General features: G+C 44.2%; 1 protein-coding gene across 2 annotated transcripts; it reads right to left on the bottom strand.

The window, feature by feature from the left end:
- Nucleotides 1-4719: 4719 nt before the first annotated feature.
- Nucleotides 4720-10376, bottom strand: LOC130122653 (spastin-like). 2 transcript variants are annotated; one of them, XM_056291609.1, is made up of 16 exons: nucleotides 10088-10376; nucleotides 9864-9947; nucleotides 9366-9449; nucleotides 8765-8922; nucleotides 8548-8681; nucleotides 8351-8444; nucleotides 8163-8237; nucleotides 7921-7992; nucleotides 7740-7815; nucleotides 7491-7582; nucleotides 7217-7296; nucleotides 7083-7125; nucleotides 6885-6964; nucleotides 5832-5902; nucleotides 5686-5726; nucleotides 4720-5559 (listed from the first exon to the last, which is right to left on the bottom strand). In XM_056291609.1, exons 1-16 carry the CDS (start codon nucleotides 10203-10205, stop codon nucleotides 5434-5436), a joined length of 1428 nt encoding a protein of 475 aa, XP_056147584.1. In that variant the 5' UTR covers nucleotides 10206-10376; the 3' UTR covers nucleotides 4720-5433. The 2 variants fall into 2 exon arrangements, with proteins under 2 accessions (XP_056147584.1, XP_056147585.1); XM_056291610.1 differs by lacking the exon at nucleotides 8163-8237.
- Nucleotides 10377-11010: the final 634 nt, after the last annotated feature.

Below are 11010 nucleotides of genomic sequence, written 5' to 3'. Positions count from 1 at the left end.
GGTCAGATCCGTTAGCTAGGGGGCTACCGTGTCTTATTAGTAGTTTACATATATATGATGATAAACCATTTAGCTATATATATTGTGTGGGAAGATGGCGGCGCGAACTTACGTTTGCGGCGGTCTCACCCAGTACCGTCCACGCAGTGTCTTTGTCCACGTCCAAGTTTGCGTCTTCGTTTAATGGCTGGAACAGCCTGGCCTGCTGTCCTGTGGGCCTAGGGACCACGGCCTTGCCTGGAGCTGCGCCCAAAGAGGAAACACCCGAGGGCGGTCCGACAGAACGCGGAAAGCGGGGCAGGCTAAGCTAACTGCTAGCCCAACACCCAGGGCGGTGTGGCGGCGGCCTCGCCTAGCGTTGACCGGGTTTTCGTTGTCGTCGTGCGGGGAGGCGTGTCGGGGATGTCTTGCCGGGAGAGCTGGCGCTGGATCAGCTTGGGAGAGCCTGGTCTGGTGTATCCGGTGGGCCCAGGGAGGGACCACGGCCCTGCCTGGAGCCACGCCGGGGAGTAAACACCGAGGGCGGTCTGACAGGACGCGGAAGCGAGGCAGGCTAAGCTAACTGCTAGCCCAGACCGGCAGTTCCGACAGTCATCCTGGCGTTCGCCCTCCTGGACGGTGAAGTTTTTTTGTTTTTGTTTTAATATGTTGTATACTAGGAGAACCCCGCTACAATGTAGCGGTCTGGTTATCCACCCGTCTAAATCTCCCTCCTCTTCTTCATCCTGCCAGCTAACCGCCTCCCCCCTGCCCCTAACCCCCCCCCACTCCAACTCCCTCCCCCCAAATGCTCAGAATCATCTGAAATGCCGAGAAAAGTGGTTTTTTAGCCATTTTTAGAAAATGCATATTTTGCATAATTATGCATAATTATTTTAATTTTCTGCTATTTTTCTGGTCCTCTCTGGAACAATACCTACCACCTCCAAAACAAATTAGGATCATAAATGCATTTTTGCAAAAAAAATGCATTTATTTTGCATAATGCCAAAACATTTCTAAGTCCCAGAATTTTTTTTATACATAGGTGAAAAAAATCAAAGATGCTCAGAATCATCTGAAATGCCGAGAAAAGTGGTTTTTAGCCATTTTTAGAAAAATGCATATTTTGCATATTTATGCATAATTTTAATTCTCTGGGATTTTTCCCTTAATCTCTGAGACAATACCTACCACCTCCAAAAAAAATGAGGATCATAAGTGCTTTAGTTTTCGGTCCCGCTATCTACACTAACTAACACACACACACACACTAACACACACACACACACATTCCGAAAATATATGAGTAGATATGTGTTTTGTAGTTGTTTTTTTGTAGCTTAGATAAGTGTTTTTTGTCTTTGTGTTGCACTGCTGTGTGCTGGGAAAACGATATTTCGTTTCATTTCGTGTGCGCCAGTGCATGCAATGAAACGACAAATAAATATTCCCGATTCCTGATATTGATGAGGTGGAGATCAGATCACTTTTATTAATTACACTGCACCGTTAAATGGGGAACTACTGATCATATTCTGGAACTTTTGGGATGTTGTAAAGGTTAAGATATTTTAGTTATTCACTTCTAACACTGACATTTGTCACACACACACACACACGCACACACACACAAAATAACCAGAGGACAAGAAAAATACATGTGCTCATAGAAGCCTGATGCTGAGGTTAGATTTGGCTGCCGGTGTCCCGGGAGAAGGAAAGCTAATACTCCCCTGGTAGATGGCGTCTATATTGGTTCTGCAGGCCAGTGGAACAGTGGCGGCCAGTGCTGGGACGTGGGCCCGCTCAGCCCTGAACGCCGTGCACTGTGTCGGCCCTGAAACGCTCCTTTAAAAAGGAGGCCGATAAAAGAGGCCGAACCCGTGCATTCTGAGGGAAATCCCTCGCCGGTGCCCGAGCAATTTACAATCAGGCCTTTGTTAGGAGCCTATCGAGAGTCGCGCACAGCCCGTGTGCTTTCTTTGTTTGTCTTTCACTGGGTCTACCAGCCCTCAGAAAGATTACTGTAAATATTGAGGAGAATGCTATCGAGTCTGCGATGTATATTTACACAAAGCTCGAGCGAGCGATTCCCCGGAGTTCGGGTAGGGACCAAGTAGTGGCCCTCGAAACGAGACGCGTGCATGCGCCATAACAAAAACCCTCCCATCCGCACGCTGTTTGGATAAAGGGCCACTTTTTGAAGAAAGACTCAGGAACTGTTTGCTCAGTTGGTGAGCGGTCCTCGCCAGTAATTGACCGGCGTCCCGCGTGCAACGGGGTGGGCCGTTTCAGAAAAAGGTGTCAAGTGATCACCTATTCTGTGTTCCCCCCCCCCACCCCACCCCCCACCGTGGAGGTGGAGGCATTAATGGCTCACTGTGGAGGTGGAGGGCCTTGACACGCAGCTTTAGCGGGTGGGGTTTCAGTCATCTGCATGTTTAAACCGTCTCAATGAGGCTCTGTCTTCTTCCATCAATGGGAAACCGAAACACTTTGGAATCACGTTCACATGAATTCATTGAAAAGGCCTTTTGCACATCGGAAGATGACTTTGTAATTATGAGAAAATCCTTAAAACAATTACTTGTTCAAGACGCATTGCGGTAAAGAAACACTTGTAATTGAACTCAGTGAGAGTTAGGTGTTATCTATCTATCCATATATATATATATATATATATATATATATATATATATAAAAAAAAAATATATATATATATATATATATATGCTGATGAGTGCGTGACGCATGAAACAGGCCTGTACTGCTATACATTAAAAAAAAATTCCTGTATCTGTGTTGATATGTATATGTATGTATGTATATATTATATATGACACCTAATTAGCTGCAGACACGTATGCTGAAACCTGAGATAATGTAGTCAGCAAGAAGAGCAATAGTCCTATTTCATCCATCCATCCATTATCCGAACCGCTTATCCTAATTGGGGTCGCGGGGATGCTGGAGCCTATCCCAGCAGTCATTGGGCGGCAGGCGGGGAGACACCCTGGACAGGCCGCCAGGCCATCACAGGGCCAACACACACACACGTTGACACCTAGTGACAATTAAGTACGGCCCAATTATTATATTAATTAATAATCTAGTAGCGGTGATTTTAAATTATTTTAAAAATAGTATTAAAGTTGCTAAAATGTTAATTTTGGTGTCAGTCGTTTCTTAACATACAGACTTAACATATTTTTTGCAAAGCATTAATATCTCAATTGGGTATTTATCTTGACACAATATAGAGTTTGAAAACTGTGCGCGGTCATTTTGACTGCCCACGTGGTCGTTCTAGTAGTTTTTACGTTCCGGTCGTTGTTTGGGACTGTTTCAATAGTTATTTTCAAAACGGAAAAACACATATTGCTAATCTAACAAACGTATATGTATATACATAGACAGCTAATTAGCTGCAGACGCGTATGCTGAAAGCTGGGGTAATGTAGTCAGCAAGAAGAGCAATAGTCCTATTTCAGCAAAGCCAAATATATATAGATATAGCTATACATACACAATGATATATATATATATCATATATTTATGATCTCTCTCTCTCTCTCTCTCTCTCTCTCTCTCTCTCTATATATATATATATATATGATATATAATTAGCTGCAGACACGTATGCTGAAAGCTGGGGTAACTTAGTCAGCAAGAAGAGCAATAGTCCTATTTCAGCAAAACCAAAATCCATTTCCTTCATAACAGTCTATGGTAAAGACAAATAGCTCATCTTGCCAGATGCTCTCAGTGAGGAGTGAACAGAAAGGTGCATTGGTGATTTAACTCTGCACCCTTCCACTCTCCACGCCAGCCTGCAGCCATGAAAGAGGCTCTTCAGTCATGACATGAAATAAAAGCGCTCCTTCCAGCATCTCTCCCCCCGGGGTGAAAAAGCAGTGTGGTTGGGATTCTGTGTGCATTTGATTGCTGGAACAAATCTGAGCGTTAGCGTGCGTGCTCTTAAAGCCAGTCTTGCCGAACGTTGCAGGAAAAAAAGACATTTGCAAGAACAATAAATTCTGAGGATAGCTGTTAAAGTTAGAAATGCAAGTCGTCTATTTTTTGCACTGAGTGGTCCAGTAGAGATCTGGAGGAATAGGCAGCACAGAGAGACCATAATCCACATAAACCAAATGGCAATACCACACCAGCTGACCCGGGGAAACGGCTCTGGGACGTAAATTGGATTTAGATAGCAATTTCAATCTAAAAAAAAAAAAAAAAGTAGGATACTAAAACCAAGTTATGGGGTTGGAGTGACCTCAAGCATTTACCAACGGAGAGTCGGCTCACTGCATGTCCTGACAGCTTTTGACCCCTCCTGGCTCAACCACTTAGTCTGTTATTAGCTGTTGCTTTGCTATGGGCTTCAGAAACTGCAATCTGGAGTGACCTACTTATGCACACTTATGAATGAGTTCGGATCATGCATCCCTTAGCCGGGACCGTCTGATGGCGTACTTGTACAAACACATGTCAGTCCTTTACTCCAGCTGGAAGCAGAATAAACTAACGAAGCGCTTAATGACGTGCCAAAAGCCTAATCATGGCCGGGAAACGTGCATTGTAATAAAACACCAAACTGTGGTGCCCCCCCCCCCGCCCCCATTCTACTGCAACAGGCCCGCAGATTAATCACACAGAGTATTGCTGAGCCACTCTGAAGGAAAAGGAATGTTACGCCTAAGAGAAAAATGTGGCGAAAGACCCCCAAAAACAGACGGTTTTAACATCCGTTTATTGTCAGACTTGTTGGGTATCAGACATGGAGTGACTTTTCTGAAAGAAATCATAACTGGGATTAAGTCAAAAGTGCCAGTTTAATGAATAATGATAATAATAAAAAAAAAAAACCCAAGTCAGATAGTCCAACCAGTGAAATTGAGAGTTCCCACACATGTAAGTGTCTGCAAGCTGTTAATGGGAAGCAGGTTTTCAGTTTCACATTTGAATGAATTATATTCACACACTGATTTCAGTAAAAAAAACAATGTTGCTGTGACTATCTCTCCAGCACTGTAAATGTTAGAAATAAATGAACGGCTTGCCATAATAGGTGTTATATCGCAGGCCAATAAAACTGCAAGCCAATGATGGCCAAGGCTGTGCTGCCCTCTTGAGTCTGGACACTGAATTACTGGTTTTTTTAAGTAAATATGATGTAAGTCCGACAAAGTTTGGCAGCCACATTTATCAAATAACCCTGTTATGAAATCAAAATCTTCAATTTATCAAACGGTTCCCTTAAAACAGGAAGTTTAATCTTAAGGCTGGATAGTGTCTTAGAATGTATTCTTATCCACAAGGATTATTGTAAATGCATTAAACTGAGTTATATTTCACAATTTCAATTTGGCCATTTACCAAGAAGAGCAGGGGAGATGCATCCCCCCCCCCCCACATTCACATGGAAATCAGGGCGGGCGTCTCATTTCAGAAAGCGGTTGTGTCACCGAAGTCTTTGTTCCACTGAGCGTACAGGCTAAGTGTCTGCGGGCTCACGCTGGGTTTAATACGCTTTAGGGAATCCTCAAAGTCCTTAAACCGGATGTTCCGCATCTGCAAATACAAGCAAGAGTTTTCACAAAGATTAAAATACTCAGGAACGAGTAACAAAAGAGCCTAACACTGTGTCTCTTTTTGTTTCCCGGACTGGGAATGTTCCCATTTGTAGCATCATCTCACCTCGCTTGCAGCCATGCTCTTGACTTGTTCTGGGCCCAGTTCTGTGTGGAACAGCATTGTTCTTATGAAGAAGCAAGTTGAAGAAGCGTATTATGGAAGTCAACATATAAGCACACTGACACAAGGCTACGTGGCACTCGTCTTACCCCTAATTGGCCCGAGTGCAGCGTCTTTAGCTAATGACGTGAGGTCACTTCCTGAGTATCCCGCAGTTTTTCTGCCAAGGTAGACAAATAAGAATTAATACACTAAATAGATAGATAGATAGATAAGGTAGAAAAAAGAAACATACAAAAGAAAAAAAGAAAGAAAGACAACTCAAGTCAATGTTATTTGTGTAGCCCAATATCACAAATTACAAGTTTGCCTCAGTGGGGTTTTTTTCCCTTTGTATTCCCCCCCAATTGTATTCGGCCAATTACCCCACTCTTCCGAGGCGTCCCGGTCACTGCTCCACCCCCTCTGCCGATCCGGGGAGGGCTGCAGACTACCACATGCCTCCTCCGGTACATGTGGAGTTATCAGCCGCTTCTTTCCACCTGACAGTGAGGAGTTTCACCAGGGGGATGTAGCGCGTGGGAGGATCACGCTATTCCCCCCAGTTCCCCCTCCCCCCTGAACAGGCACCCCGACTGACCAGAGGAGGCGCTAGTGCAGCTACCAGGACACATACCCACATCTGGCTTCCCACCTGCAGACACGGCCAATTGTGTCTGTAGGGACGCCCAACCAAGACAGAGGTAACACGGGGATTCGAACCGACGATCCCCGTGTTGTAGGCAACGGAATAGACCGCCACGCTACCCGGACGCCCCCTCATGGGTTTTACAGCAACACAACATCCTGTCCTTAGACCCTCGCATCGGATAAGGAACAACTCCCTAAAATAAACCCTTTAACAGGGAGAAAAAATAGGAAGAAAGCTCAGGGAGAACTACGGAGGAGGGATCTCTCTCCCAGGACGGACAGACTTGCAATGGATGTTGTGTTCACCTAATTTACAGAATACAACATTGAAAGAGGATAACAGAATTGCAATGGAATTATAAGCTATATGAAGAATATGATGAGTAGGATGCCAAGCAGTGTCCAGATGCCACTGGAACAGCCCAGGACCTGAGCCACGTGACCACCATCATCAAAAAAGATAATAAGTGAGACGGCATAATGTCTGTGTGTAGTGAAAATATGAAACTCACTTTGCTAGATAGCCAAGCTCCTTTTGGTTGAGTGGATTCCCGTGTTTCGCCAGGAGATTTCTGAGCAGCTTGAATCTGGTCTGATAAAATGAACGAATGACATTAATAATCTCACAGAGGACCTGGTGTAATAAACTGATTATGACAAACCATTTTCCCCAGACAACCGAAAGACTCCAAATTGTGTACAGTACGTACCTCCTCATTTGGCAAAGCCACATAAACCCTTTTTGCAAAACGTCTAAAGGATAAGCAAAAGACAAATTACAGCATCCTCACTTAGGCACCTTGCACAAATATAAACAGTGAACAACATATAGGGCTCCATGTACCTTAGCACTGCTTCGTCAAGCTCCTGAGGCCTGTTAGTAGCTCCCATTACCAGTAATCTTTCATTACCATCTGACTGCACCTGAAACCAAGAGTTCCCATTCAAATAAGTCTCAAATAAATTTAGATGATGCTTGAATAGGTTCCAGCATCCCTGCGACCCTGAGGGCAGGATAAGCGGTTCAGATAATGGATGGATGGATGGACAATAAGCATTGTACATGGTTCAAAGCCAGTCTTAAAAAGATATATGAACAACGACACTGCTCTCCTTACCCCATCAAACTCAATGAGGAATTCAGTTTTTAAACGACGGCTAGCATCATGCTCTCCCTCTCTCCTCTCACACAGCAGGCTGTCAATCTCATCTGAATGAGAAGTTCAGTCAGCAATCACAATAAATGTCACCAGCAACTTCACATAACACAATAAGAAACTTTTAAAAGTTTTTTTTTTCTCATAGTAGGTAATTTTTGGATTATATAACTGTGGAGCATGTTGATTATAAAAGAGATGAATACAAACCAATGAAGATGATAGAAGGCTGTAGCTCTCTAGCAACTGCAAACAGTGCTCTGACAAGTTTCTCACCTTCCCCTACCTGAGATGGAGACAGGACAACGGTAAGAAAATAATGGCTTTCGTAATTTACAGACAACATCGGTGCACCATGGAGTCTATGAACAGAGACTAAGCATCTACTCACATATTTAGAGGTCAAACTGGCAGCACTTATGTTGAAGAATGTAGCGTTTGATTCCCTCGCAACTGCTTTGGCCTGTTAAAAAAGAAAAGATAAATGGTGAGTAATTGAACTGATCATGAGCAAACAAGAATTTTATGTGGATTTGCCCACACAGATGCAATGCAATCACCAACCATTTACATTTTGAACTGTCAAACTTGCTTAAAAAATATTTCTTGCTCTGGACAGAGCTCTGAACTCACCAGCATGGTCTTGCCATTTCCAGGAGGACCAAATAAAAGCAAACCCCGTGCTGGAGTTCTCAGGCCAGTAAAAAGCTAAACAGTATAATTTTATGAAACATTTTTTTTTAAGCACAGAAATCTGATTTATATTAAGAATGAAATCAGAGAACTTGTCACAAAACGGGTAATCTTTTTTAAGTGGTCACCTCTGGTCTTAGGGCGGGAAGGATAACAATCTCCTGAAGTGCTTGCTTGGCCAGGTCCTGTCCAGCAATGTCTTCAAAAGATACAGTTCCTCCACTGCAATGCGGAAAAAAAGACACTTTAACTGCATCCTATTTTCAATTTAAAGATCACTCATACAAAAACTGGTGCGAGGGCTGAGAGAATTCAGCCTTCATACCTGTCAACAATTTCATTCAGAATCAAGTTGGCCAGTTTACTGTCCACATTCTTCAAGTTTTTCATATCCCTCTTTTGGGGCTTTGTCGAAGCAGCAGGTTTTCCATTTCTACTTTTTGCAATCCGTGGTGTAACCTTGGGGAAAAATAAAAACACAATTATAGACACACTACCTAAGGCAGGCAGCTTGAAAGGGAACACACACTACACCGGATCACCTTTCCATCACTGGATATGGGAGCAGGTCTGACAGTAGTGGAGGGCTTGATTTGATTAGACACACCAGACGGGCTTCTAGGAGCAGGCTTTGGCTGGGGGTTAAGACCATTTGAGGCGTTCTGGGGGTTGCTTTTCTTTTTAGATGCCAATGTAGCCTCTGTGAAAACAACACAGTATTGATTTTTGGTAGTTCGATCTATACAAAGCAGTTTTCCCCTGGTAAACCCTAAGGCAGCATCCCAAGTCATGAATCATTGTGTGTCAGTCAAGAGGTCATCGTCTGACAATCAGCATCGTTTCTTCTATTAGACCAGTGTTTCTCAACCCAGTCCTCAAGGACCCCCTATCCTGCAGATTTTCATTGTAACCCTGCATAGGTAGCCCTGCTTGTACTTACTCGACCAATCATCTCGCAGCACTTAATTATGCAAGGTGTGCAACATCTGACAAAATTCATTGCTGATTGGTTGAATAACTACAAACAGGTACCTATTCAGGGTTGCAAAGAAAATATGCAGGATAGGGGGTCCTTGAGGACAGGGCTGAGAAACACTGTATTAGACAGATCTGTGGCCCCCAGACGTTTAAATGCTAGCTTACCCAGAAGTGAGAGCCTCTCTTTTGCCATGGAGAGATTCGCGACCATCTTATCTTGAAGTCTTTTTGCCCGATCATATTGCTGACCTAAAAATGCAAACAGGGAGTGATGTTTGAGGATGCCTGCACATCAAGCCTCGGGTATCAATTGTTACTCTCTGGGCAAATTTGTGCGTACACACCCGTGGGATTTTCTAGCCTGTCTCAGAGACCAGTGTAGAACCTGGGTTAACCCCTGGATTTAGACACCGATTGGCCAACACTGATGTCTTTGCAGGCGTGGGGGATTGCTCGTTGCAAGAGGTGGACAATAGATGTTAGGAGGAAGGAATTACAAAGTAGCAATCATGCTTTGCTGCTGACTGTCAGACCAGCTTGAGAGCTAAAACATCCCATGGGGGGGGGGGGTGTATGCACAAATTTGCCAATAGCAGCGATGGATAGGAGGCCCCGGGTCTTTCCATTGACAAACGCCTATCTGCCTGCAAAGATGGTCATCACCTTGTCCCGTGATGTCGATGGCGATGCCCTTTTCTAGCTCAGCGATGCCTTTCTTGTACCAGCGGACAGCCTCCTCCTTCACACCTGCCGTCAAAGACAGACAAACAACCAAAACAAGACAACAGAGGGCGGAGAGAAGGGCGACGACGTTGAGGGGGTTTTGGGAGCTAGACAGGCAACAAAAAACCAAAACAGCACCAAGTCCTGCAGACAACGAAGCAAACCTTTGTCATCCTCATCGATCCTCAGCGCCACAGAGATGCATTCAAACGCCTGATGGTGCTGACTTTTAATGATTTCGCTGTTGTTTTTGACCCTGCCATCGGCTGCTTTGCCCGCCATGGCGCTGTCGCGTTGCTCGCAAACAACTAAGTTAGTCTAAATTACCGACGCCTACTAATGTATTCTTTTAGTTTTGTCAACGCGTTGAAACGCCAAGATCAATACAGACTCCAGACGATATTCCAGTTGCAACAGATAAGGCATCTTCACGGAAACACTTCCACACGCCAGCTTCCGGTTTAGCAGCCAAAGAGCGTACAGCGCGAGAGAGCAGGAAGCTGACGACATATCTGAAGGGGTGACGTGACGCTCACTTCCGCCTTTGCTTTGCGGACCGAACGGCTCGACCGGAAGCGTACGCTTGTATCCGTTAGAACGCCACATCAAAAGAAAAAAGAAAAGTTTTGTGTTTTTATCCCATTAACTAGTGCGTTTAAAGTGACATCATACGGAGCGCAGACGTCACTTCGAAACAGAAACAAACTTGCGGTTTCAGGGTGGGATTTAAACGATGAACTACGCTATAACATGCTATTTCACAGCACGTTGACTCAGTTCACCCGGACACAGCGTTTATTGGGAGCTGAGTCGGTTTTCCGCATTTCCTTACCTGGAGTATTGCGCATGCGTCAAGACATTTCACGCGCTGTAATATCTTTGTTAGAAAAGCGGAATTGCAACGGATTTCATTTATCTACTGCTTTTAGCAGAGATATTCGCTGGAAAACATCGTCGTCATCGTCATGCCTTGAAATAAGCTCTGACACAGTAGATTTTTTTTTCTATCCAGCATTTCAATTGTACACCATTATAAATAACAATGTAAACATCTCTGTGTGAAAGAGGGGAGGGCTGTAATGAGATT

This window comes from Lampris incognitus, chromosome 13 (assembly GCF_029633865.1).
Source record: "Lampris incognitus isolate fLamInc1 chromosome 13, fLamInc1.hap2, whole genome shotgun sequence".
In the NCBI taxonomy this organism is placed as follows: Eukaryota; Metazoa; Chordata; class Actinopteri; order Lampriformes; family Lampridae; genus Lampris; species Lampris incognitus.
Note: the sequence above shows the minus strand (reverse complement) of the source record. Positions and strands in the feature narration are given on the sequence as shown.

Coding starts and splice junctions, on each gene's coding strand:
- LOC130122653 (XM_056291609.1), bottom strand. CDS start 10,205: ATGGCGGGCAAAGCAGCCGATGGCAGGGTCAAAAACAACAGCGAAATC. Junction 9,450..9,863: donor CATCGACATCACGGGACAAG/GTGATGACCATC, acceptor TTGCATTTTTAG/GTCAGCAATATGATCGGGCA. Junction 7,583..7,739: donor GCCTTCTATCATCTTCATTG/GTTTGTATTCAT, acceptor CTTCTCATTCAG/ATGAGATTGACAGCCTGCTG.